The sequence below is a fragment of the Benincasa hispida genome, chromosome 5, assembly GCF_009727055.1.
Source record: "Benincasa hispida cultivar B227 chromosome 5, ASM972705v1, whole genome shotgun sequence".
In the NCBI taxonomy this organism is placed as follows: Eukaryota; Viridiplantae; Streptophyta; class Magnoliopsida; order Cucurbitales; family Cucurbitaceae; genus Benincasa; species Benincasa hispida.
In genome coordinates this window covers 60,853,633-60,880,177 of record NC_052353.1, presented here as the reverse complement: position 1 = coordinate 60,880,177, position 26,545 = coordinate 60,853,633, and the positions used below count along the sequence as shown (strand labels likewise).

The 26,545-nt window shown below is 38.1% G+C and overlaps 1 protein-coding gene across 5 annotated transcripts; it reads left to right on the top strand.

Moving 5' to 3' along the window:
• Positions 1-288: 288 nt before the first annotated feature.
• On the top strand, positions 289-26,119 carry LOC120078547 (zinc finger CCCH domain-containing protein 37). 5 transcript variants are annotated; one of them, XM_039032825.1, is made up of 13 exons: positions 289-849; positions 979-1,113; positions 2,125-2,372; positions 6,195-6,254; positions 6,360-6,437; positions 6,536-6,595; positions 6,701-6,916; positions 9,399-9,436; positions 9,527-9,573; positions 9,660-9,787; positions 10,507-10,560; positions 10,634-10,694; positions 11,170-11,302. In XM_039032825.1, the coding sequence occupies exons 1-12, from the start codon at positions 501-503 to the stop codon at positions 10,649-10,651; spliced, it is 1,431 nt and encodes a 476-aa protein (XP_038888753.1). In that variant the 5' UTR covers positions 289-500; the 3' UTR covers positions 10,652-10,694; positions 11,170-11,302. The 5 variants fall into 5 exon arrangements, with proteins under 5 accessions (XP_038888753.1, XP_038888754.1, XP_038888752.1 ...); XM_039032826.1 differs by having other exon boundaries at positions 290-849; positions 10,652-10,694; XM_039032824.1 differs by lacking the exon at positions 10,634-10,694 and adding an exon at positions 24,519-25,675 and having other exon boundaries at positions 293-849; positions 11,170-11,301.
• The last annotated feature ends 426 nt before the right edge of the window (positions 26,120-26,545 follow it).

Below are 26,545 nucleotides of genomic sequence, written 5' to 3'. Positions count from 1 at the left end.
GAGTTTGACCTTGTGGGCATTGATGTCCTCGATGAGGAGTTGAAATGGGTAAAAGAAATTAGGGATAAATTGAGAAGTGAGGTTCAAGGTTATGGGGAGAGAAATGGAGGGTCTCAATCAAGCTGGGGACTGGTTTGCAAATTTTGGAGAGAGGAATGGAGGGTCTGAATCCAAAAGAGATGGAGAGGCGGGAAAGAGGGAGAAGCGAAAAGATATTAAATTTTGCTACTGTGGGTAAATATATATATATTTTTTCTCCTTATTTTTTCTGCTCATTATTGCTAGCAATTATCTAATATTTAACCTCGAGATCCACTCATAAATTGAAGAAAAAAAAAAAGAAAAAATTCATGTGGAAAGACATACTTTCTCTGCAACTCGCCTGGCGTCTCCGGCCGCACCAATATAGATATAGATAATACGTACTCTTTAGGGTTTGGAGTCTAGTCTACTCTAGTCCCTTGCCTCTTTCAAATTCTCTAGCGTCTGGGATTAAAAAAATGGCTAATCAGCTGCACGGTTACAACTCCGTCTACGGCGCGGCACCTGCCACTGCCACTGCCACTGCCGCTCCAACTCTTTCCACCACATACTCGTCTTCCCGTTCCCTCTCCGACATCGTCTCCGGCCGTTATCTTCTGCCAGACTCGCTGTCCTCCAGTCTCTCCATAAAGCACTCTGTAACTGATCGTGCCTCCATGTTTTCGACCCAGAAAGAAGCCCTTATGTTATCGGCTGCCGATATTGTCCCAAGAACGTCGCATTTGGTCTCTTCATTCTCTTGGCCGGGTTCTGATGTTGCTGTTGCGCTTGACTCTGTTGTTTCTGGCATCAAACGTTCTTCTGACGGTGAGTTTTATTATTTGTTTATTTAAATCTCTTGGAAAATCACTTGCTAATAATTACTCGAGTGCTTGGAGATTGGCTTTAAGCTTCACGAAAACGAGGCAGGATAAATATGCTCACTTCTGGTTTCAGAAAACATCACCGATGGGATACTGATATGTTATAATTCTTTTTACTGCTTTCGCCACCAAATGGCATTCGAGATCGTGGGGCTTTGTTTTGGCTTCAGTGCTTCGATTCGTGGTGTTCGCTGTCTTTTTCGTATATGTACGTGTGTGTGTATATATATGAAATGCATTTTTCTCGTTTTTCTTTTTCTCGTGGAACTTTGGATACGATCTGTGGCATAAATCGCCATGATGTTCTAGTCAATTTATTTTCTCCCTTATCTTTGGCATATTGGATGAACACCAACCCAAACAATAGTTCAATACAGCTAGGAAAAGATAGTAGTCCTCATTCCTTTACATTCTCTCTGTTATGGACAGAGGGATTTCCATATGGTTTTCGTAACAAAGTATTTTATATATAAGCCATCTTTCCTCCCTGGAGGCTGTAACTAAGGGCGTGTTTGGAGCAAGAACTATCCTAAGATCATAATAACCACCACTTGCTATAATAAATACTGTTTTGTATCCTAATTAGCTACCGCCAACACTATTGCAAAACACCCATTTGCTACAGTATTTACTATTTGTTATAGTTTTTACTATTTTACATTCATATTTTTTTAAAATTTTTTTGCTACAGTGTTTACTATTTCCTTCTCAAACTAAAATCATTTACATTTCAAACACATATTATTATAACCTAAACTAAAACAACCTCAAACACAAACTATTATAATCCAATTATAATAATCTAGGACTATAATAACCAACCCTTTACCCCAAACAACCCTAAGACATTATAAATTTCTAGTGATTCATGCACACCCACTATATCATATACATAATTTTATGTATGGGGTTGACATAATGGTTCATTTGCATCCTGCTGCCGTACAATTAAGAGGCACCATAACACTATGAAGCAGTCTTAAATTGATATGATTTTTTTGCTATTTTGCTATTATTTAATTGCAAAGGTCCTAAATTCTATTAAACTTCATCCAGACTGTTTATTGATATGATATATATTTTGAAAATGTTATATTTTACATAATCTACTATATTTAATTTCTAAATCTGTACAGCCGAAAGAGTAGTTGTAAAAATACTTATATAGTAACGTACATGTTTGTCTTTCTTGTACATATTTGTCTCCTATGTATAATAGTGCTCTACGATCAGACTGTTTTGGGTTCCTATAACACTTTGGGGCAAAGTGAAGCCTGGTATTCTTCAAATTCTTTAGCCAAGCGTCCTAGATTTGAAAGTACAAGCAATTTGCCTGTATATCCACAGAGGCCAGGAGAGAAGGACTGTGCCCACTATATGCTCACAAGAACCTGTAAATTTGGGGATAGCTGCAAGTTTGACCATCCTATTTGGGTTCCTGAAGGTGGAATCCCAGATTGGAAAGAGGTGACTGTTTCCTGCTATCTTTATGCCTATAAAAATGAAGTATGATCGAGAATAATCAAATACTTTAAAGAGTTTATCACATCTGCTTAAAATTAGGAGTGAGTGATCTGGGGTTTTGTATTCTTAATTTGAATGATATCTTGATTTTGTGCTGTACTTGATGCCACCTTTTCTCTATGGCGTACAGATTTTTTTTTTTAAAATTTTTACTTTCAAAGTTGATCTTCCGTTTTTGCTATCTTTTCTTTTCTTTCTTCTTTCTTTCTTTTTTATAAGGAAATAAGGTTTTTCATTGATAAAATGAAAAGAGACTAACGTTCAAATTACATGAAACAAGATAAACAAAATATAGCAATTACAACCACTATAGCCAAATACGACCAATAATAGCACTTGAAAAGAATTAGAAGCTCTTTGTTATCAACTAAGTAGAGAGTACAGAGATTAGGCTACCAACAAAGAGAGGGAATGAATCTGCCAATAAGTCAAAGCTCCAACTTAAAAAATCTAGATGCAAAGCCACTCTTTTACACGAACAATAACTTAGAATAATCTGAAAATCCAAACAAACTTCATCTGTCAGCAATTGACAAAGGAGAGAGACTTGAAAATCTGCAAACCAGAAATCAAAGGTCAAACTGATGGGTAGTAACATAAATCTGCAACAGTCGGATAAACGTAGTACAAAACCAATAACTCAATCAAAGGAACCTTCCTATGAGAAAATCTGCTGCCACGGTTTAAAAGCATCAATAGAATCTACGGTGTAACCAAGCCTTACAATTACTTATCCAAAGCTCAAACCAGTATTTACAGATATGGATCATTAAAAAATATTTCCCATGTAAGCTTTGAACTAATTCAAACCACTTCGGCAAAAGGCCTCCTGAATTACCAAAGAGCTCCACAAAAGACCAACCAAAATCCAGAATTCCACAATGATTTAATGGAAATTTTGTAAAAAATTGCTTTTGTATCACTGAAAAATTTCAAGATGTAACCTAAACCGAATGATGCTTGGCTTCACAAAATTGCAAATGACAAATCTCGATAATGGAGGAGAGATGTGGCAGAATTTTAGTAGGAGATGGGAGGAAGACTTACAGATGGGACTTGAACAATCCTTCTTTCTTCTGTTACTGCTGCTTACATGTTGGAATTGGGAGGTGAATTCACTTTTGGCTTGATGCTTGGTGTAAGGAGTAGTCACTCAAAATGGGTTTTCCTCAGCTATTTCATTCCTTTATGGTTTGGTTTTTGACCATTGGGATTAAGAGACTTGTTCACAGCACCTTACTTTTTGATGTCAACTTTGGTGACATTTCAGTTTTTCAATAGCTTTTGGGCAATTTGGTTGATAAGCATTTGCTTCATTCCCTAGATTCTAGGCATTGGTTTTTGAATTTCTATGAGGCTTTGTAAAATTCTAAAAGTCCCAAGCAAATCAAGTGTTCTTGCGTGGATTATGTTTTCGGTCTTGTCCTGTCTTCAAGATCTCAATCTTATGGTCCAATGTAGGCAACGATTTTTCTTCTTCTTGAGATTTGGTTTGATCGTAATTAGAGGGTTCTTTTCACAATAAATTAACTCCTTGGTCAGATTGTTTGGGTTTTGCTCGTCTTCAAGCCTCTTCTTGGTGTTCTTTACCTAAGTTCTTTAAAAAAACAAAATAGAACTTTTCATTAATATAATGAAAGAGACTAATGTTCAAAACTATCAAAACTCCAAAGAAAAAAAAGAAAAGAAAAAAATAGAAAGGGACCAGTAGACCACAATTCTCCTAGATTATAGGTGTTGGTCTTTGAATGCCTCTAAGGCTTTGTGGAATTCTAGAAGTCCCAAGCGAATCAACGTTCTTGTGTGGATTATGTTTTTGGTCCTCTCCTGTCTTTGAGATCTTAATTTTATGGTTAATTGCAGCCAAAGTTTTTTTTTTCCCCTTCTCCTAAGATTTGCTTTGATCATAATCAGAGGGTTTTTCATGATAAATTAACTTCGTCGGATCGTTTGGGCTTTGCTCGTCTTTAAGCCTCTTCCTAGTGTTCTTTATCAAAGTTCTTTAAAGATTTTTTTTATTAATATAATGAAATAGACTAATGTTCAAAACTACAAAAACTCCAAAGGAAAAAAAATAGCAAATGACCAAAATTCTTCGGTAGGTTCTCTCTACCCTCTAAAATTTTAATGTTTCGCTCCCCAAAGACCCACAAACAAGCACAAAAAGAATCAAACCAGAGCCTTCTATTCTTTTCCCAAAAGGGGGAATGGGTAAGAAACTCCACCAACATGGAACTGAGGCTCCTTGGCCTGGCCAAACTAATCGAAAATGCCTATAAGAATTTCCACCTAGGTGATTGAACAATTTGACATGTCCAAAGAAGATGATTGAGGTTGTCAACAACTTCCCCACAAAGAATATAACACATAGGCCCAATTAACTTGGGCTTGAACCCCTAAGCATGATCCAAATTATTCACCCTAGCAAGGAGAACATGCCACACAATTTATCCTTCTTTGGAATTTTCCCCTTCCAAAGAATGGAGAAGATAAGAGAGTTTCAAAATGAGGACAAACCCACCCGACAATGGAAGAATGACTGGCATGCAAACATATCAAAGGGGTTTGGGCTCCAAAGCCGAAAGATAACATGGAATGATGAAGACAAAGGGAGATCAAGGAAAAGTTCCTAGAAGAATGGGAGGATAGAAATGAAAAGTTTGTGTTTCTTGTTAAAAGAAAATAAGGGAGGATAAAAGCAACAAAAGAGAACTTTGTAATAGACACATTATAAACACGAGGGAACACCACATAGAGAGGGCTATCCCACGTCAACTTGTCTTTCCAAAAGTAAGTTCCAGACCCGTCTGTGAGAGTAAAAGTTAGTGGTATATGGGTAGGATTAGTATGATATTAGTAAGGAGTATTATGGGTAATTACCTAATGGCGTATTTGCTATAAATGATCCACTTGGTCCATTTAGAGGGTGTGGATCATGTTGGGTGAGAGTTTCCATTGTGAGACTTTGGGAAAGATAGCTTTCTTGAAAGGCTATTGGTGTATTGTATCTTCTCTTGATTTTGCAATTGTGTTTTTATGTTTCTTTTATTTTTCTTATTAGGTGGTATCCTACACCGTCACCTACAATACAATTAATGAACTGAGAAATGAAGGGGAGACCATCTGAAATAGCTATCCTGAGGTTTTTTTTTTTGGTAGTACTTGAGGACCGTATTTTCTTGAAATGACCTTATGCCACAAGTTGGCTCATGAGGAAAGTGCCAGAACCACTTAGCCAACGAAGGGCTTGTTATGCGCCTGCATATACCCACCCAAGCTCCCAAGATTCCTTGGTTTAGATTTAACTTCCCAACTAATCATACGAGAACCCTTCCCTACTTGCCTTTCACACCTTCCACACCTTCCCATATGAATGTGCTTTAGGATTTGGATAACACTTCATGGGGATGTCATTTTGCGCACTTGATATGGGATAGACGTTCACAATCGATCTTGTCCCTCCATTGAAGTGCTGTTTCACACACTATTTTGTGGAATATCTAGTCTTAGAGGAATAGAAGGATTTTTGGAGGGGAAGCCTAGTTAGGTTTCAGCATGGGCCACCATTTTTGTGCCGAGTTAGATCCTTTGTTAAGAATGAAATGAGTTCCAAATGTGCTCCTAATAATGGATACAGTTAATGTTTCTACGTATCTTTTTTTCCAAATTCTTTTGCATTTATAGTCTGAAGGTAGTTTGCGAGTTCTAATTCCCTGTGATATTGCCTTTTCCTATGGCTGTTTCTCTCATTTATAATTTATTTAGGTCCCACAAATAGCTAATGGTGAAGATCTTCCAGAAAGACTTGGGGAGCCAGATTGTCCAGTGAGTTCTATTTGTATATTTTGCATCTCTTTCTCTCTCTCTTTTTCTAAAAGTAATGAGCACTTATTTGCTTGAACTACTTCATGGCCTTTTCGATTCCTACAGTACTTTTTGAAAACTCAAAGATGTAAATTTGGTTCAAGGTGCAAGTTCAATCACCCTAAAGATAGGTCTGATTCTGTGGTAAGTTGTATGAACCTGATGTCTTCAAGCTGTATCCTTGTCTTGTGTACACCTTTTTATCCCTTCTTGATATGATATTCTGTTTTCACTATTTTCAGGGTGCTGAGAAATCTGATGCGTTGACATTACCTGAGAGACCATCTGAGCCACTGTGTGCAGTAATATACACGTAACACACACATGCACACACACATATGTTCTTTACTAACCCTTAGGGTGTGCACGTCGGATATTGAAATATTGTTCAATTTCTTCTCCTGCAGTTCTATGTTAAGACTGGAAATTGCAAATTTAGTGTCAACTGCAAGTTCCATCACCCAAAAGATATCCAAACTTTATCAGGGGAAGAAAATGGAAATAGTGAACAAACTTTGATGGCTAAGACAGAAGAGAGAATTGGGGACTTCAAGCTTGTTAAGCCTCCTGTTTCATTTTCTCCAGCCCTAATACACAATTCTAAAGGACTTCCAATTAGACCGGTAAGAAACGGGGTTACATTTATTTAGATAAGAAATAATTTCATTGATTGAATGAAATATCCAAAGCGATACAAAAGGGGCCCATTTACAGGGTGTGCAAAAGATTTCTCCAATTTGCAACAAGGAAATTTATACTATAATCTTGTAGAGGCTGTAAAGTTTTACACCAAAATTGGGTTTTTATTGAGCTTTAAATATTTATTTTCTTGTATCCAACAGGACGTCAATGTTTTTAATACTCTAGTTCTTGTGTTGCCAATCACTTGGCTTTCTGGAATTTATGACTCAAGTTTTAGTGAAAACATTCTTCATTTTATATTTTTGAATAGTTTTGCATTAAACAAGACCCAAATTTTACTTTGAGCCCAATTCTCTTTGGCGAAGGATTATCGCTAGTAAACATGACACTCATCCTTTTCAAGTGGTTGGATAAAAAGATTAAAGGCATCTACCAGAATCTTTAGAAAGATATTTCGAGAGAGCTCCTTACTTATGTGCTTTGGGTTTGGTGTGTGGTGGGGGATGGGAGCCATACTTTTGGGAAGATCACTGGGTGGGGGAGAGACCTCTCTGTGAGTTATTTCCCCAGTTGTATCTAGATATGTCTATCTAACCCATGGGGTCAGGGCCTGGGCCCAGTGTTTTAAAAAGCCCTCTCGGGCACGCGCCTAGGCCCAAGGTGCAGGTCTGGCGCCTTGCCTTGGAAAAGCGAGGCTCACAAAATAAGGCACGCCTTAGGCGCGTGCCTTTTGTGAAGCCCCAAGGATCAAAGCCCTGTGCCTTGGGGCTTTTCAATTATTTTTAAAAATAGTAATAATTAAGGATTTTCCTTCTTTATTAACTAAAAGGATCAATTTTACCAAACCTAAATGCAAAGTTTTTTGTGTTTTGGGTCCTTTTTTTCCATATTTCCACTTCAATTATACTCTCTTTTTAATGTAATATGGTTATATACAGTGTGTCTCACAAAATAAAGTCTGCACCTTTTTGTGCACCTTGCGCCTAGGCTCCAGAGGGCCATTGTGCCTTAAGGCGCCTTGGGCATTTAAAAACACTGCCTGGGCCTGCCCCCGAATCGGGTGGGTAGTCCTCGATTAGACGGGGAGGGGGGGGTGGTTTCCCCGTTGGCTAAATGTGGACGGGGACAGGGATTATATTTCCCGCCCTTGCTCTACTTCGCCACCCGCCCCGATTATATACATATATATGTTGAGGTTGTGATTTTTTATATATATTAAGTTAGAAATTAGGATATTTTGTTGTAATATTTAAATTTTAATTTTTAGAAATTATGAAAATCAAACATTTTAATTATATCTTTTGTCACATATGAGTGAGAAATTTAACTACTAAATTAAAAAATGTACATAGTAGTGATTTAAGTGAATTAATATTTTTCAAAAAAAAAATCAAATAGGGAAAATTCCTCGTGGGGAATTTTGCGGGGATGGGGAATGAAATGGGGCAGCAGGGATAGGGATGGGGAAGCCATCCCTGGCCCCGTCCCCTCATGGACATCCCTAGTTGTATCATCTATCTTCTTTTAAAAATCATTTCGTGGCTAGGTGTGGACAAGGAGTTCTTGCACGTTTTCCTTCGGGTTCCGTCGTGCTCTTTTCGATAGGGAAACGACGAACGTGGTTGCTCTTCTCTCTATTCTTGAGAGTCATCCCTTTGGTCTTGGGAGGAGAGATGTGAGAGTTTGGAGCCCTATCCACTTGGAAGGGTTTTTGTATAAGTCTTTCTTCCAATGTTTGGTTAATTCTTCTCCTCTGGGTGAGTTGGTCTTTTTGTCGCTAGGGAGGATTAAAATTCCTAGAAAGGTTAGATTCTTTACTTGGCTGGTTCTTTACGACCATATTAGTACGTTGGATAGACATGTTAAGAAGATGTCGTCGATGGTTGGTTGGGCCTTTCTGCTGTATTCTTTGTCGAAAGGCAGAGGAAGGCTTGGATCATATTCTTTGGCATTGTGAGTATGTGAGCTTTGTTTGGGACTATTTTTTTTTAGACGTTCAACATGATGTGTGCTCGCCATAAAGATGTTAGAGATATGATTGAGGTGTTCTCCTCAATCCGCCATTTGGGGAGAGAGGACATTTCTTTTGGCTTGCTAGTATTTGTGCTATTATTTAGGTGTTGTGTAGGGGGGTTGAGATGGATGCTAGAGAAAGTTGGTCTCTTGTTCGTTTTCATGTTTCTCATTTGGCTTCGATTTCAACGGTTTTTTGTAATTGTTCTATGGACATGATTTTGTATAGTTGGAGCCCCTTCTTGTAAAGGGAGTTTCACTGTGGGCTGGTCTTTTATATGCCCGTGTATTTTTTCATTTTTTCTCAATGAAAGCTATTGTTCTTACTTTTTCATTGAATTAATGAAATTAGTCTAATGCTTTAAGTACAAGATACAATGCAAAAAACCAAACTTGTTCTTATAAAAAAAAAACGATCCAAATTTTACAAAATAACTCTTTTTTCTACAGGGTGAGGTGGATTGTCCATTCTACTTGAAAACTGGCAGGTATGTATATGAGCACGTGCAACTAATTTGTGATAGTATCAGTTGAGAAAATTATGATGAGTCCTATGTTTATTGGTTGTTACCTATCAGTTGCAAGTATGGTACCACTTGCCGCTACAACCACCCTGACAGAAATGGTATGTGTGTTATGTTCTCGTTTTCAGTTTTGAAACTTGGAAAGGTATCTAATGATCACTTAAAATATGCTTGGGTATTTTGGCAGCAATCAATCCATCTACTCCTGCAATGGTTCATCCTGCTATGGTCTCAGCTGCTAATATGAATACCGGAATTGTTAATCCTTCTAATGCTATTTATCAAGCTGTTGACCCCAGATTGATTCAGCCATTGGTAAGTCAGTCTTAGTTGTGAGTGGCAGCGTTGATATTATGGCTATTGGAACAGATAGCAACTTTCTACTCAATCAGCCCTTTGTTTTTTCTTCTAAAATTTTCCATTTGATGGTTGTGCTGTCTTATGTTATTAGGCCTTAATCTTCTAGATTGGAGTTCATGTTTCGATAGGCTGGTTTCTGCTTGGCTCCTTTTTGGGCTGTTATTTCTGTAGGCCTGTCTTTTGTTGGTTTTTGGGTTGGTCCAGTTAGTTGTATTCTTTCATTTTTCTTATAGAAAAACTTGGTGTCCCCCTAGGGTTTTGTGCCAGCACTGTTTTCATTGCGAATTCATTGTTATCTGTTAATTAATCATGTAATTATGCGGTCAAGGCCTTGAATTCAGAGTTATGGTTTGAAAGAATTTAGAGGATTTTTAAGACAAATATTGGTCCTGGCTCGATGGTTTTGAGACACCATGGGCAGTTTCTAATTCTTTTTCTAAGTTTTCATTGGAGGATATTTGTTTACATTAGAAGTCTTTTATTCTCTCTGTCATTTTCTTTCTCACTTCATTTCTTTGGAGTTTATATCTTTGAGTATAAGTTTCTTTTTATCTCTTCCCTGAAAATATGTCAAAAAATTGTCAAAACATCATTATTGTAACATCCTGTTTGAACTTTTGAAGTTTATGAATCCTCTTGTAGTGAATAACTAAAACTATTTTGCTATGTTGTAGTTGGGATCTAGCTCAAGTATTTACCCTCAACGACCCGGGCAGATAGAATGTGACGTGAGTACCTTTTCTCACCTCCTTCCATCCCCCAATAGGATAATAGGATCTTGGAGTTATGCATTGATGATAGTATGTTGATGGCTCATAGGTTCTCTGAGGCTTAAGCATGAGGCGCGCAAATGAAAAAAAAGGTTTTTTTTTTTTGTTTTTTTGTTTTTTTTTATTTTTATTTTAAAATTAAAAAGACAAGGTGCACTATATAATATGGTGTTGATGGTGAGAGGCAAGGCGATATTAGGCCTTTACATTGGTATTTCTCAATGTAATTTTTAATTTCAATGAAAAAGTCGCTTCCTTTTTTCAGGAAAAATATTACCTTGTTTTATATTTTAGTTTTCTTCTTTTAACTTATTTATACTTCGTATGTGCAAATTCTTGTTTGTTGATTCAATGTTCTATTGACACTCAATTTTATCAAAAAAGAAAAAATGGCACTCAAGTATTTGTTTTTGTTACTATTATTCATATTTGATCTGTTTCTTAAGGTAATGATATCACTCATTTCACTTATTGGTGTTGTTATTGTTATTACTATAACTTTTAGTTCTTGCGCTTTTATTGTTTTGTTGATATGCTCTTCCTCTCTTAAATATGTTATTTTTGTAGTTTTATATGAAGACTGGGGACTGTAAATTTGGGGAACGCTGCAAATTTCATCATCCTATAGATCGGTCAGCACCAAAGCAGGGTGCTCAACAGACTGTGAAACTAACACTAGCAGGACTACCGAGGAGAGAGGTATATATATCTGCCATTGTTAAGTTCACTTTATATAAATGTTGAGTACTCATATTGAGTAGTAATGCCTGAAACTGTTATCTTAAGATAAAGCTCTCATCTTTCCATCTCTTCAATGGCAAGTTTTGTTTCTTGTTATAAAAAAATAAAAATAGAAAATAAACTTTTTTGTCTTTATTTCCAAAACATTTCTGTTTAAAGAGGAATCGCCAACCATCTATTAGTTGGAGAAGTTCTTCCTAGTTGTCATATTGCCAACTCTGAGGGAGTTGTTCTGGGGGAAGGGTTGTGTTCTCTAGCAGGCTGGTTTCTCAAATGGTAAGTGGTATATTTATTGGTAAGGAAGAGAACTTTCATGGTTTTAGATGGTTTGTCGGAGGGTGTTTTCACGTTGGCCCATTTTATTATTTGTTCTTTCATTTGTCTTAGTGGAAGTTGATTTCCCAGTTCAGTTTCTTTTAAAGATGAATGTTGTGCTGAGCCTCTTCCTCTGAACCATGGATTTATCTTGGAACTTGTTGATACTCTATTTGGACAAGGTTAGTGCACTCATTCAATCAAACATTCCCCATTCCTCGGTGTAGTTACCATCTTGATTGGTTTCAAAGAATCTGGGTTGAAATTGATGGGTAAGAATCTCTCCTTCAATGAGCACTATATATAAAAGTACTACATAAAGAAGAGAAAATATAGTTGAAGTGGAAATATGAAAAAAGAAAACCTTAAACATAAGGAAATTTACATTTTTTTTTTAAAGGAAACGTTGTTTTTCATTGATATAATGAAAAGAGTCATGCTTGAAAACGATACAATTAGTAAGAGTAAAATTCAAAGTGACATAGTTAGACTGATGAAATGAAAACCATTCCAATTTAGACAAATATCTCTAAGGGTGATCATCGGTCGGACAAAGTCGGTTTTGTGCTAAAACCACCTCCGCCCACCGACATATTGGGTTAGATCGGTTGGTCTCAACATATAGTGAGAATAGTAACTAGGCTTTAAATGATAATAGTGGACCAATCAAGACTTAAAGAGAGATATTTGCACGAAAGGTGTGCCCAAAAACCCAATTTGATTTTTTATAGTTAAAGAAGGAGAAACCTTAATATTACTATTGTATTAAAAATAATGAAAAAAAACCCTCAAGGCCCTGGGCTTTGAACCTTGGAGATTCATAGAAGGCGTGCACTTAATGTGCACCTTATTTTGTGAGAAGGTGATGCATCGGACTAGGCGCAAGCCAGGGAGGGCTTTTTAAAAACACACCTTCAACAACATTTTCATTTTCGACCAAGACTTGATCTAGGGCCTTCTAATTCTTTTTCTGTTTGCACTTAACTGATCTTACAAAATCCGAGCATGATCGTCGAGACATCTACGCATGGGACCTCCTCCAAATTTGGCTTCTGGGAGTGGAAACCCAGTCCTATCCCAACGTCGTTGCCGCCCATAGGGGGTTTACTGCATAAGGCCCCCTGATAAGAGGCAATATCAAAGAGAATACCTCAAGCGAGGCTCCTTTGATTAAAAAAAAACGATACTTTTTTTTCTTTGATATGAAAAATCAACATTCATTGAGAAAAAAATGAAAGAATATAAGGGCATACAAAAACACAAGCCCCCAAAAGCCACCCCCTCAAGAAAAGGTTTTCAACTAAGCATAATATGTTGCCTAAAGAATAATTACAAAAAAAGCTTCGAAACCGAAACCCAAAGCGACACATGAAACCTCATTAGGGACCAATTCTCACTTGGGTCCTTTTCAAAGACCTCTAAGCATCCCTTTGTTCCTTTCCCCCCAAACATCCTACAACACAACACTCACCCCCGCAAACCACAACAAACGACCCTTCTCTCCAAACGGCAAATGGAGGATGAACTCCCAGATCGTGGATACAATATCTCTTTGGCCGACTAACTAGACATCAAACTCCTGCTAAAGGCAAGTCCACACAGTCCTCGTTACTGATAGTTCCAGAAAAGGTGATCCAGGTTTTCGTTTACCTTTTGATAGAGAACATAGCAGAAAGGACCCGTTGACGTGGATCCCTTCTTTGAAATCCTCTCCAAGGTGTTCACACGGCTAAACAAAACTTGCCAAGTGAAGTACTTAATTTTCTTTGGTATCTTAATCCTCCAGACCACGTCAAAGACTGACTCACAAATAGGAGAGGGATCCAATAACCTAAAGAAAGATTTACAGGAAAAGCCCTCAAGTGGATTAGGCTTCCAGATACGAATATTGTCACACCCCCTCCCAGGTTACCTTCTTAACCTAGAAAAAGATGTGAAGACAGTAGATGTCATCCCTCTTATGACATCATTGCCCATCTCAACTCCTTATACCTGTCTCCATGACATTTGTTGTACCTGATATATAGTTAATATACACACTCATCCCGATTTCCAACAAACAATTGAAGCTTAACACAGATGCACACACCATATATACAAGCCAGAACAATTTACATAGGCTTATACAATAGTGGTTCCTCTAGGGTTCTACCCTTGCCCCCTAATATGTACATGATGGGTTGATACTTAAACAAAATAGGATGGACCACCTAAACTTCAACTTCTTGGAATCTTTGAGTATGTGGCAGACTTGCAGATTAGCTAGGCTCCAAGGAATTGACCGCTATCTGGGAAAGTGAAAACATTTAAAAAGGTGAGCTAAAAATGTCTAGTGAGTGACTTCTTTTAAAAACATATTGGTATAATAAACATGGCATGAAAACATAGCTGTTAAATAAGGCATATAACTCTATATCTCAGGGTTAGGAAATCATCTAAAAGTCATAGAATAACAAAAAGCTATAGAAAACATAATAACATCTCTGTGAGTGTTTTCAAAACCCTGGAAAACTCAAGTGTCTTCAATCTTGTCGAAAACCATCATCCTCTTGCCTTAGTTGAGGGAGAACTCTTTTGCTTGATCGCTTAACATCGATTTCCTTAGCTGATGTAGAGTAATCTCGATACAATCAGTGCCAATAATACTAATCTACGTGCACGTGGTCTAGCCCCAAAGGCTACTTATATATACATACACCTTGAATACCGTCATCCTTTAGGTATCAGGGGATCCAGATACCTTCATGCCTTTAGTATCAGGTTTCCTCAATAAAAACATTCTAAAACATAGTTTAGGTTAAAGCTCAATAGTCTAGGCATAAAGCATTCCATTGGAAACACATCATAGAAATCGAAATCATGAGAAGCAATTCATTTCAAGGAATGCTAGCGAGCACATGGTTCAATCTATAAAACTCAAATATGCTTCATAAATCTCTTCTTAAGGTTTATCATGCATAGGCTTTAAAACTCACTTTGAAAATAAGGAAGCATAATTAAAAATTCTTGGCATAAACCTTAATAAAAGGCATGCTTCATCTTACTTCAAAACTCTACCCCTTAAAGAAAAAGGACCATGCGTCCATTCAATCATAGATTTTTGAAAGGTAAGCATGTGTTGGAAACATCATTCTCAAACTCTTAATATAAACTTGTGAACACATGATACTAAAATCAGTCATGCATTGGAAACCTCATGGAGAACATGTGCTGTAGCACATGAAAATCAAGTCAAGATAAATTTTTATGAAAGCTAGTTACTCACTGTCTTAGCTACTCCCTCAAGGTTTATAGGCTTCTCCAACTTGTGTTTGCCTTGTGACATGAATAATTTCCCTTGGTTAGCATCATTAGCTCCCTTTTGAGCCTAGCTCTAGTATTCAAGCTTAACATCACACTTAGAAATTCCTTACAACTCACCAATGCCTGGCCTATCCCAACACATCACCCATTCTTAGCTATTTACCTTGCAACTCGGCTGGTTGGGCATCTGCACTTGCACACGAACACTTAGATAGGCGCTTACGCTCACCACACTTAGGCGTTAGGCGTTCGTTGAGTGTCACATCTAGCGCGCCTCGGCTGTTGGCACCTTCCACCGTGCAGCCTCACGCCTCACCTCGCATGCATACCATGGCCAACGCTTGCCTACGCTTGCGCATACCCTTGCCAACTCTTGCGTATGCTCACGCACACCCTCGCCCGACCAGCTATTTGCGTATCCCTTGGTTGCAGCTGCCTGGTTATTCATCCATCAAAATTCCATATTCAACTTCCAGCCTTAATAACTCAAATTTCAGATGTTATCTCACAAAATTTCCTTCTAAGAACTTGTTCCTAAGCATTTTAACACTCTTACCTTAAAATTTGAGCCTTTAATTCCCCTTGGTGAGCTTAGAATCTTCCAATCTACCCAGCCTGCCTGAGTAATCCAGAAACTTGGAACACTTATCAATTTCTTCAGATTTCAGCTCCAAATCGTTGGAATTTCTTCTTGGTAGCCCAAGACTACCTTCAACATTGACTAGTCTTCAATTTGGCAGCATCCTCCCTTTTGACAAGAGAGAGTTGAGCAAATTGAACTTCTTCTTCACAACTGATTTTTATACTAAGTTGTGCATGATCAAGAGGCCTAATTGAGTGGCACCTAGGCCACTAACCCTTGCTTAAGGCCCTAATAATGCCACTTAGCCCACTAGCCGAGTGAATATGCTTAGTGCTTCAGCTTTACTCCAACGCATAAGGCTAGTGTCCATCTAACCCCTCTCTCGCCCAATGCTTGTTCCTGGCCGACTACCATCACCTTGCCTGAGCCTCTATCTCACGCCTTGGCCGCTCATCCTTGCCTCAAATAATCTCCATGGCAACGCTCACCCCTCCAAGGCGATGTTGCTCGCCCATGCCAACGCTTAATCCCTTGGGCAGCCCACACACCTTCGACCAATGCACATCTTATAGCCACACCTAGCTCCTTATCTTGGCGCCCCCCTCGAGCGCTCATCTTTGAGCACTTGGCTACTTATATGCCGCTTGTCTTTGGCCTTCACTAACCTCTATGGAGGCTAACACATACTTCCTTATCAGCCACAACCATCACCTCACTCGATAGCCAAACCAACGTCCAACGTGGGCCTTTAACACACGTCTTGCTACACTTAGCCAATTTTCCTTCTTGGTTCCTTAGACGCATGGCATGACATGACTCCAACTCCTCAAGCCCTCTTATTTTCCTTCTAAATGTTGAGACTACTTATTGCACCCGAGAGCCTCAAGTTCCATACTTAGAGAATTTCCTTCACTCTTTGGCCTAACTCAATGCCTAGTTCCCTTTGTCTACATCTCTCAAAATTTCACAAAGTGTTGGCTACTTCTTCAAACTACCCGAGAGCATCCTTGCCTTGCACTTAGAGTAATTTTCTCCTTCTTAGCATTTCTATGCATTTACATTACTCGCAACATAATACGTGACTAGGTTAACAAATATAAACATCATATGAAAAATATACTCAAGCATGATTACTTGGTAAAATAGGTTCTAGGGTTTACAAATATCCTTTCTCCCTTTTCTGGAACTACACTCATCCAACGAAGGAAGAGAGGCAACCTCCGTCGTCTCCTTATTGGATAAATGATGACATAAACCAAAAGAAAAGGACACAACGCTTGTCGACCACACCAAAAAGTCAGAGATCGGACGATTTTTGAAGGAAGACAAGTGATAAAGACGAGGGAATATTGAAAGAACTATCCCCAACCCACTGATCTTCCCAAAAGCAAGTATCCTAACCATCCCCCATCATACTATAGACGAAAATGGAGAAAGATGTGAGCTTTAACACAATGTCTTTCCAAGAGTTCCGGTGTGTGCCTATAACCCCCTTCACCATCTAGACAAAGGGATGAGTTCCATATTTACTACCAATAACTCTAGGCCACAAGAATTTGGGCTCAATGTTAGAACGCCGTAGCCACTTAGCCAATAGAGCCTTGATCCAAAGTCTTAAATTCCCAATCTTCAACCCCCTTTGGTGCACAGGGCGCCCCACAACTTCCTAACTAACCAGATGAGATCCTTTTATCTTCATCTACATCATCCCACAGAAAGTCTCTCATGTATTTCTCAATACTTTTGTAGACTCAGCTAGGGGCCCTAAATAGTGAAAGATAATAAATAGGGATGCCACTCAACACAAATCTGATTAGTGTGAGTCTCCCCGCCTCGGAGAAGTAACCTTTCTTCTAAGAGTCGAGCCTTTTTCGGATTTTCTTAGTAATGAGGGTTTCCTCTAAAGAACTTAAAGCTACTTAGGGTTTCCTCCCAAAGAGAGACCAAGAAAATGAGAAGGAAAAGTTCCAACCTCTCTAGCCCACCTATGCTTGTGTTGCTCGCAGTTAATACCCGAGATTCTTAGTAATGAGCCTTTTTCGGATTTTCTCGGAGAAGTAACCTTTCTTCTAAGAGTAGCTTTAAGTTATTGATTGTCGGCGTGTTAGATGATTTACTCATTACCCTAAGTAGCTTTAAGTTCTTTAGAAAGACCCAATGTGAGAATGGTTTCATTTAGGTTTAGAAATTTCAAACAAGCGTTTCAAAAGTTCACACATTTCGAAAGATCATCTTGCAAGGGAGAAATTCATCTGGTTGCAAGGCTTTTATGGAAATGATTAATAGCTTCTTCAACGGTAAAAGTAAGAAGAAAGGTTGAATTCCTAACCCGAAAAGATTCTTCTACCTAATCGTTTATTGAATTGATGATAGCAAAGGATCCTATTTCGATTTCAAGAAACACTAATTATAGTGGAGGGGAGATGAAAACTCTTGTGGTCTTCTCTTGGATCAAGAAGGAGCCAAAGAACGTAATGAAGAAAATAGGTGATCTAGATGTTAGGAAATTATTTTGGGACTAGACGTTGTTTTCATGATGTTTGGAATCGTATTCATGAGACCCTTTGCCAAGCGTTTCAAAAAAGATGGATGAACCCCTTTCAACCAGATAAAGCTCTTCTTTAATGCACAAATGCTGATTTTGTGAGGATAGTAGCTTAAAAGAAAGGTTGGACAGTGACAGGTAATTTCACTTTAATGCTTGAGTTCTAGGATGAATTAAAGCATGAGAGAATTCTTTGTTGGTTTTTTTTTTAAAAAGGAAACAACCTTTATTAATCAATAAATTTAGTACAAGAGATGAGTACTTTGAGAATAAAGGCGAATACAAAGAACCAAGCAAGAAACCAAAGGATCAGTAGGTGCACCCGGGCATCTCAACTAGGTTGACACCCCCATAGCACCCTCATCATATCCAACATAGATGAAAAGCCGTCAGAGGCTAATAAAAGAGCAGTCTAATGAGACAATACAAGGAAAAGCTTCACAAACGGAAGATGTAAAGAACTAAGCTACAATGATCTAAATTACATCAAAGAAATTAAGACAGTTAAGAATACTAATGAAAGAGAGGCTGCTGTCTCTATCGCCAGAGCTTCGGTTAGTCTTCCATTTGAAAGAAAGTCTGCCAATTTAAGCTTATGTCTTGCAAAGAATAGGCTTCAAAGCAATTAGAAAGGGAGCACCAAAGAGAGGCGTTGAGTTTTGCCGCCTCAAAGCGAGCGAACCAAGGAGTTTCCTTCCTATTGAACACTTTTTGGTTTCTTTCAAACCAGATTTCAACCAGCACTGCTTTTACCCCATTAATCCATAGTAAATTGGAGTATTTCTTTAGAATAAGACCAGAAAGTAATTGTTGTACATTGCTTCTAAAAGAAATATCAAAGGCCCAAGAGGTGTTGAAGCAATTAAGGAAATCTTTCCAGCAATTGAAGGCAAAACAACAGTCAAAGAATAAGTGTTGAAGGTCTTCTTCAGCTGACTTACAAGAACACACCAATTGGGGGAAATAGAATAGCAAGGCAGCTTTTTTTGCAGCACCAAGGAACAATTTAGGGTTCCAAACATCATTATCCAAACTGTTATATTAACTCTCCGAGGGCTGTTGGACTTCCAATGGCTCTTGTGAAGGCTGGTTGAAATTGGGGTGGTCTCAGAAAGGTGATTAACCAGTGATTTAACTGAGAAAGAGCCATTTTTTTCAAGGGACCAAATGCGAGTGTCTTCCCTATTGGATAATTTTTGCTTAACCAACAATGCTAATAGGGATTGAAACTCTAAAATCTCATCATCTTTTAGGTCTCTTCTGAAGTTTAGAGTCCATGAGGAGGTGTGATAATCCCAAAAGTGTGATATTGAACCGTTGGGAAGTGATGTTAAGCCAAAAAAGGAAGGAAATCTGTCTTTTAGATGAAAAGAATCCAGCCAAGGGTCTTGCCAAAATGCAATTCTCTGATTCCATTCCCCAACTTAAAATCTACCAACTTCTCGCTATTCAACCAAGATCTTGAAATATTTATCCAAGGGCTTTGAAGACTGCAATGTCCTTGCCAGAAGTGTGCCAACCGAATTGACTGCTACCATGGATACTCAAAATAACTTGACTCCACAGGGAGGGTTGCTCTTTTAGAAACCTCCAACCCCATTTAGCTAGTAAGGCCACGTTTTTAGCTTTTAAACCTCCAAGTCCGAGTCCCCCATCTGCTTGTTTCTTAGAGACTAGTTCCCACTTCGCTAAATGATTTATCTTTCCCCCTTTAAAGCCTTCCCAAAAAAAGTTTCTAATGATCCTTTCAATGGCTGAAATCACTTTTTTAGGCATAAAAAAAGAGGACATGTAGTAGGTTGGGAGGTTGGCGAGGACTGAGTTGCTCAAGGTAGCTCTTCCACCTCTTGAGACTGAGTTGCTCAAGGTAGCTCTTCCACCTCTTGATAAGTTGCATCTTCTCCATTTGTCAAGTTTTTTATGAACTTTGCCAAAACAACAATTTCTTTAGGTGCCCCCAAGAGGAAGGCCCAAATATATGAAAGGAAGGTGTGCTAATTGTCAGCCTTGAAGCTACTGCCCTCAACTTAGAATCTTCAATATTTAACCCACATATGACAGATTTTTCCCAATTAACTTTCTGTCCCGAGCACCACTCAAACAAAGTAATAGATTTTTTAAGATTGTCTAGCATATCATCGTCGTACTTACAAAAAAGTAGAGTATCATCAGCAAACTGGAGAATAGAGAGTTGAACCTTGTTTTTCCCAACCACAAAGCCTTCAAATAGACATTTTTCTTGGATTCTGGCAACCAAAACACTAAGCAAGTCGCTAACCAAAAGGAAAAGGAAGGGGGAAAGGGGGTCACCTTGTCTAATTCCCCTTGTAGCCTTAATTCTTCCTCTTGGCCTTCCATTAATGAAGATGGAGAACATTGGATTAGAGATACAACCCAAAATCCAAGATGTCCACTTGGGGTGGAAGTTCCTTTCTTTAAGGGTTTTTTAAAGAAAATCCCAATCCACTCTATCAAAAGCCTTTTCAAGGTCAAGTTTTAAAATCCAACCCTTTTTCTTCTTACTTTTGTAGTATTCTATTGCCTCATTAGCTATTAAGACCGGATCAAGGATTTGTCTTCCTTCAATGAAAGCACTTTGAGTTGGACTTATAAGGCTAGGCATTACTTTCTTGAGTCTTTCTGCAAGTACTTTAGCTATAATCTTATAGATTATAGTAGATAGGCTAATAGGTCTGCAGTCTTTCACTAAAACTGTCTCTGATTTCTTCTGGATTAGGCAAATAAAATTTTCTTTGATGCAAGAGTTGAGCTTTCCATTGCGGTAAAAATCATCAAATATACTCTTTATATTGTCCTTTAGTAAATCCCAAAATTTTAGGATAAATTCAATGGTGAATCCATCTGGTCCTAGAGCTTTGTTTCTACCCAACAACTTTACTGCTTCTTTAATTTCTGCCAAATTAAATTTGGAAATCAGCCTCATATTCTGATCTGAAGAGACCCTTGGCCAGCTCAAATTCTGAGGTATATATCGTGATCCTTGACTTTTTAAGTAGAGATGACTGTAAAAGTCAATAATTAGGGTTTCCACTTCTCTGAAAATCTTTGTAGCTTCCCCTTGATCATTGACTAACTCTGTTATTAGGTTTTTCCTTTTCTTGGCTGCAAGAAAACGGTGGAAAAAGGCTGTATTTTCATCTCCCAATTGTAACCAATTCAGTTTGCTCTTTTGAATAAGATCTCTTTCCTCTATTTGGTAAAGAGAAATTAAGTCTGCTTTTAGGGAGATTCTTAAATCTTCCTCAAGAGAGGGTTCCTCTTGAGACTCCATAATCATATCTCTTTTTCGAATTTTTTCTAGTAGTGCCTCTTTATTAGCTTTCTGCTGTTTGATTTTTCAACATGCCATCTTTTAAGGGCTTGTTTCAATTTTCTTAATCTGATTGAGAACACGAAACCAGCCCACCCTTGCTGATTTCCCAGACTTAAAGATCGTTCAATAATTCTGCAACACTCCTTATCAAGTAGCCAACTATTACAAAATCTAAAAGGGGAGGGGCCCCATTCAACAGCTCTAGCTTCAAACAAAAGAGGAAAGTGATCAGAAATTGGTCTAGCTTTCCTTGAGACTCTTGAGTTTTCAAAAATATCATCCCAATTACTTGTGATGAAGAATTCTGTCAATGAGCGACTTTGAGTGACCTTGAGACTGTTTCTCCTTCTCGTGACCAAGAGAATCTTCCATTTGACATAGGAATTTCAAGTAGATTTGTATTTCTAATGAAATTATTAAATTGTTTGATTTCTCTAGTTGCTCTTCCTACTGGAAACCTTTCTTGTCTTCTTCGGATACAATTAAAATCCCCACCAATACACCAAGCACTATCACATCTTTCTGCTAATGAGGTTAATTCAACCCGCAAATTTCTTCTTTCCCTAGGACTGTTTGGTCCGTATACATTGGAAATCCAGCATAATTTCTTACAAATGGTGTTGCACTTTAATGTTAATGAGAATTCTGCCTTGAAGACCTCCAAAACTGCAATCTTGCTTTCATCCCACAAAGAAAGAATGCCCCCTGATCTGCCTTGTGATTCCACAAGTGCCTAGCCCACCTCCTTAGAACTCCAAATGCTTTTTATAAAAGGAAAGTCGAAGCTGTCCTTTTTTGATTCTTGGAGTAGAACAACATCTGGATTTATTTTCCTCAGTAGTTTTTTTTATAACCAATCTTTTAGTTTTATCTCCAAGGCCCCTAATATTCCATGAGATGATCTTCATTTACTAATTTTGCATCAGAACAATATCAGAAGGGCAGTAGTCGATCCTAATTATACCAGGATAGTGTCACAAATATCTAAGAAAGAGTTGAGCTCTTGGGTAATTCAGCAAGGGTTGGAGGGGCTAAAGTTTCTAAATCTTGTAACTCCTCATTTTGGAAAAGCAGATTCAGGTTTAATACGGCATCTTCTTGATCTTCTAAGCCCTTGAATTTCAACTTATGATCCTCAAAGTCTAGGTCTTCACTGCTGACACTGGCTATTGAGACTTCATCAAAATCTTGTGGTAGCTTTCTAGAATCAGAGATAGGAGATCCTTGCACATAAAGGAAAGAAGGATCTAAGTTTTTGCCCACTTGAGGAGTGACTGAAGAAGGAAAAGGGGGTGACCTTTTTGACTTGCAAGAGGGATTTGCACCCAGGCACAACAATCTTCCAACAAATCTGAATTTGCAATTAAAGACCATGTTTTAATAATGGAACTTCTTCTTTCGAAGTATTTGGGAAATGGTTTGAGAAGGTGAGAACTTCGACTATAGAGAGCCTCTGAATCTCCTTCCAAAATCTTCAAGGACTTATCAGCTTCCAGGGAGGTAAACTGATCAGGGGAAGGCTCTTCTTCTTATGATTTTAATGTAGGTGTCTCTTCGGTATCATTTGAGCAGACATTTACTTTTCTTCGAGAGTGATGCTTCAACTTCCTCGGCTTTCCGAATGAAATTTTGTTTACTGTCGAGCTAGGATTTGTTTTCACGCAGGGTGGTTGGTCTTTCTCCTGAAATGCTGGTAGTTTTTTCACTGTGGGGCCAGGTAGATCTGAAGGTGAAAGGTTTAAGACAGGCGAATTAATTTCCTGTCCTTCCAAGGAATTTGAACCGCCAGCCAATAACTCAGATCTTTGGCTTTTTTCCGGAATAATTACTTTAGGAGGGATTATAGATGAGGTGTTTTTAGTGATAAATAAAGGGGCGACTGATGGAATAATCGAAGGAGTGGCTGTTGGACTTCCCGTGGGAAAGATTTGGGTTTCTATTGCCTCACTCATTAAATTCTCTTCCTTCTCTTCTTAATGAATTCTCTTCCTTCTCTCTTCACATGTTCACACCTAACCGGTTAGGGACTTCGAACAAAGTGACTTCTGATTGGCCAGCCATTTTTTTCGGCAAGCTGCTTCCACCTTTTTCCGGCAAATAAGTCCCCTGACCTATCTTTTCCGGTGATCTGACATTGTTTGCATCTTGAGGATTCAACAATACTTTTGAAAACAAGGGATTCCCTTCAAAATTCGAGTGATTTACTGCTGTATCAAGAAAGGACCGATTTTCACCCTCACTTGAATGGTTTAAGCCTTCATCGATCTTAACCTGGTTTAAACGAGCTAAGTCAACCGGGTTGTGGAAGTCATTTTCATTCAAAATTCTCTTAGCTTTACTTGGTGGATCCAAGAACTCTATATCCCCAAAGTGTAGAAAAATATTACCTCTGTTTTCCTCTGATATTTCTACTCTGATATTTCTATGGTTGCTGGCAGAAAACCACAAATGTTCTTCCTGACTTTAATCTTTGCTTCAACCACATTGAGTAGATTTAGTGTTTCAATTGCAATGGCTTCTAATCCTCCAAAATAAGCTCCTATTGCTTCAAATGTTTGCTTGCACCAATAATCCAAAGGCAGGTTTTTAATGGATATCCACCCTCCATATCCTTTTATTGATCTTGATTGGCTGTGGAGAGATTTGTTCCATCTTTCGAATTTCAGTGTAAATGCCCTACTCTTTGCCATCTTCTCGGTTGTTCTATTAAGACTTCTAGATTTCCTTTTTCCAATTTAAATAGAGCAGATTCTGTTGATAAAGGGTTAATGATAACATTAGAATTGGACCAAATCTTAATTTCCTTTGAAACTTCCAGCCATTTATTAGATTCGAATAGCCTTGAGACTACCCATAAATTGCTGAAATCTTCCTTGAGTACTTGATATTTTTTTGTCCAAAACTTTGCCTTGCTCTGTTTTTTGAGAGCCGAGCATGAAGGGGGCTCTGCTTTGAACTGTTTATCAGACTAGTATTTTGAGACAGGGGTGGTGATGTTGGATAAGCCTTGGATTTTCTACCTCTTACTATATCCGCAAAACTAATTGAAGGCTTCGGATGGTCTTTCAAAGCATCACTTCTTCTTTTAATTTCAGGGATCTGCTTAGCATCTTAACAAAAAAGAACCAACCTGAATTAAGGATACCTGATGGAACATGAATGAAGAGTCTTCCTCCAGTCGTAGGCCAAACAACACATCTTATCCGCCACCTTGAAGAAACACGAATTTTTGAAAGCTTCATTACTCCAGAAGTGTCTTGACCACTTTTGACAAAGAAACTGGATGTTGGGAGTTTTAGAAGGGCAGAAATATTCTCCACAAACCACAGGAGCTGTGATGTAGATAAAGATATATGCTTCTTGGCTTCCACGTCTTCTATGATGAAGTTTGCTTCTTGTAGGTGAGCACAGAAATGGACTTCGTTTATCCTGCAGCTAATAACTTCCAAAGAAGAGTTAATCGGCAGAGCTGGGGAAGTGGAGTTAAGGATCTTGGGTAAGGAGGTTGGGAGGGGGTTTATCTTGGCCATGAAGATCGAGTGTGGAGGAAGGCAAGAGGACAGAAGGAGGGTAGAATTCTTCGTTGGTTGGTTGTATGGAAGTTGTTTTAATAGAATTATTGTGGTCGTGTCGACTGAAATTGAGTTGACTCACTCTAATGGCCCACTTGCGATTGTTAGTGTTGCAACGTTATTATGTTGCAAAAATAATATAAAACATAGTAGATTAGTTGTTTGTTTTCCTCGTCGACGTCTGATACTTCCCATCTTTCACAATCTTCACTGTCTTTCTCAATCTATGTCGGCCAGGAAGTCTTTAAATCTGAATCTTCTTCCATTTGAAATCAACCTTTTAAAAGGTCTTCAATGACGACTTCGAAGTTGATTACTTGCATCTTCTACACGGTGGTGGTGTTATTACAATTATCATTTGATCCTGATTTCTTTGATCCGACTGTGATTAAATTATGTTCTATAGAAACAAAGCTTCTGAGTTATTGCCTGGAACAGAGCCCATGATTTTCCCCTGGGATGTGCCTTTCTCCGGTTATGGGGGATTTCATCGTTGAGTATGTGAAGAATATGAACGAAAGGATTAATTATCACAAGACTCGACTTTTTTAGTTTGCAAGTGATTTATCTGTTGAGTCTTCTTATTATCTTGTGGAGTTTATTTTCACCGACCAAATGAGTATGCAATTGTGAGCAATTTTATAGGTGAACCAATGAGCATCTAAAACAATCGAATAACTTGACAGGACGCCATAATTTGTCCATATTATCTGAAAACTGGTACATGCAAGTATGGCGCTACTTGCAAATTTGACCACCCACCTCCTGGAGAAGTGATGGCAATGGCTGCAATACAATCTGTCCCAGGAAAAGAAGGCGAAGAACGGATAGATGAATCAGTTAACGAACAACAGTAGAGATTCTGGTGGAATTTGGAAATATTAGTCATCTTTTGGTTTGTTATCCGTATGTTCCTTAATCTAATGTCGTTCACAACCGTTGTAGCTTGTTTAAATAAATTGAAACTGTGATTCCATTGTCCTGCATCAAATTTATTCCTTGTATTTGACAGAGCAATACTTGTTCTTCCCTCCCTCCACCCCTCCCTCCTTTTGTAATGTTACTGCCCGCGTATTGATTTAACACGTAAATGAAATTGAGAAATGTCTCATCGTTTTTTTTTAGCTGTACTCCAGCTATTTTCACGGCTTTTGGTGTTATTTTTTCGTTTTCATGTTTTGGAATGGACTCTTGGTGGAATGAAATATCGAAAAAAAAATTATAGGGCAAATATCAATTGATACGATCGTATCAATTAAAATTCTGAACCAATAAAGCGTAATGGTAACATTACTTAACAAAAAGGGCTAGGTCGAATTCCCTCCGTTGGTTATGATGTGAGCCTTGTTAATTACTTCCGTAAGGATGTTGAAGTTTGCCTTTAGTGTTGTTATAAAAAATCTTTGAATTAATAATTGTTGTCTCAATTTAAACCTTGAGATTTTATAAGTATTAATTTACCTTTTAATTTTATTCGATTAATATTTTGTGAAAATTATGAATTGAGTCAATTAAATTCATAAAATTTCATAAGTGAATCAATTTAATAT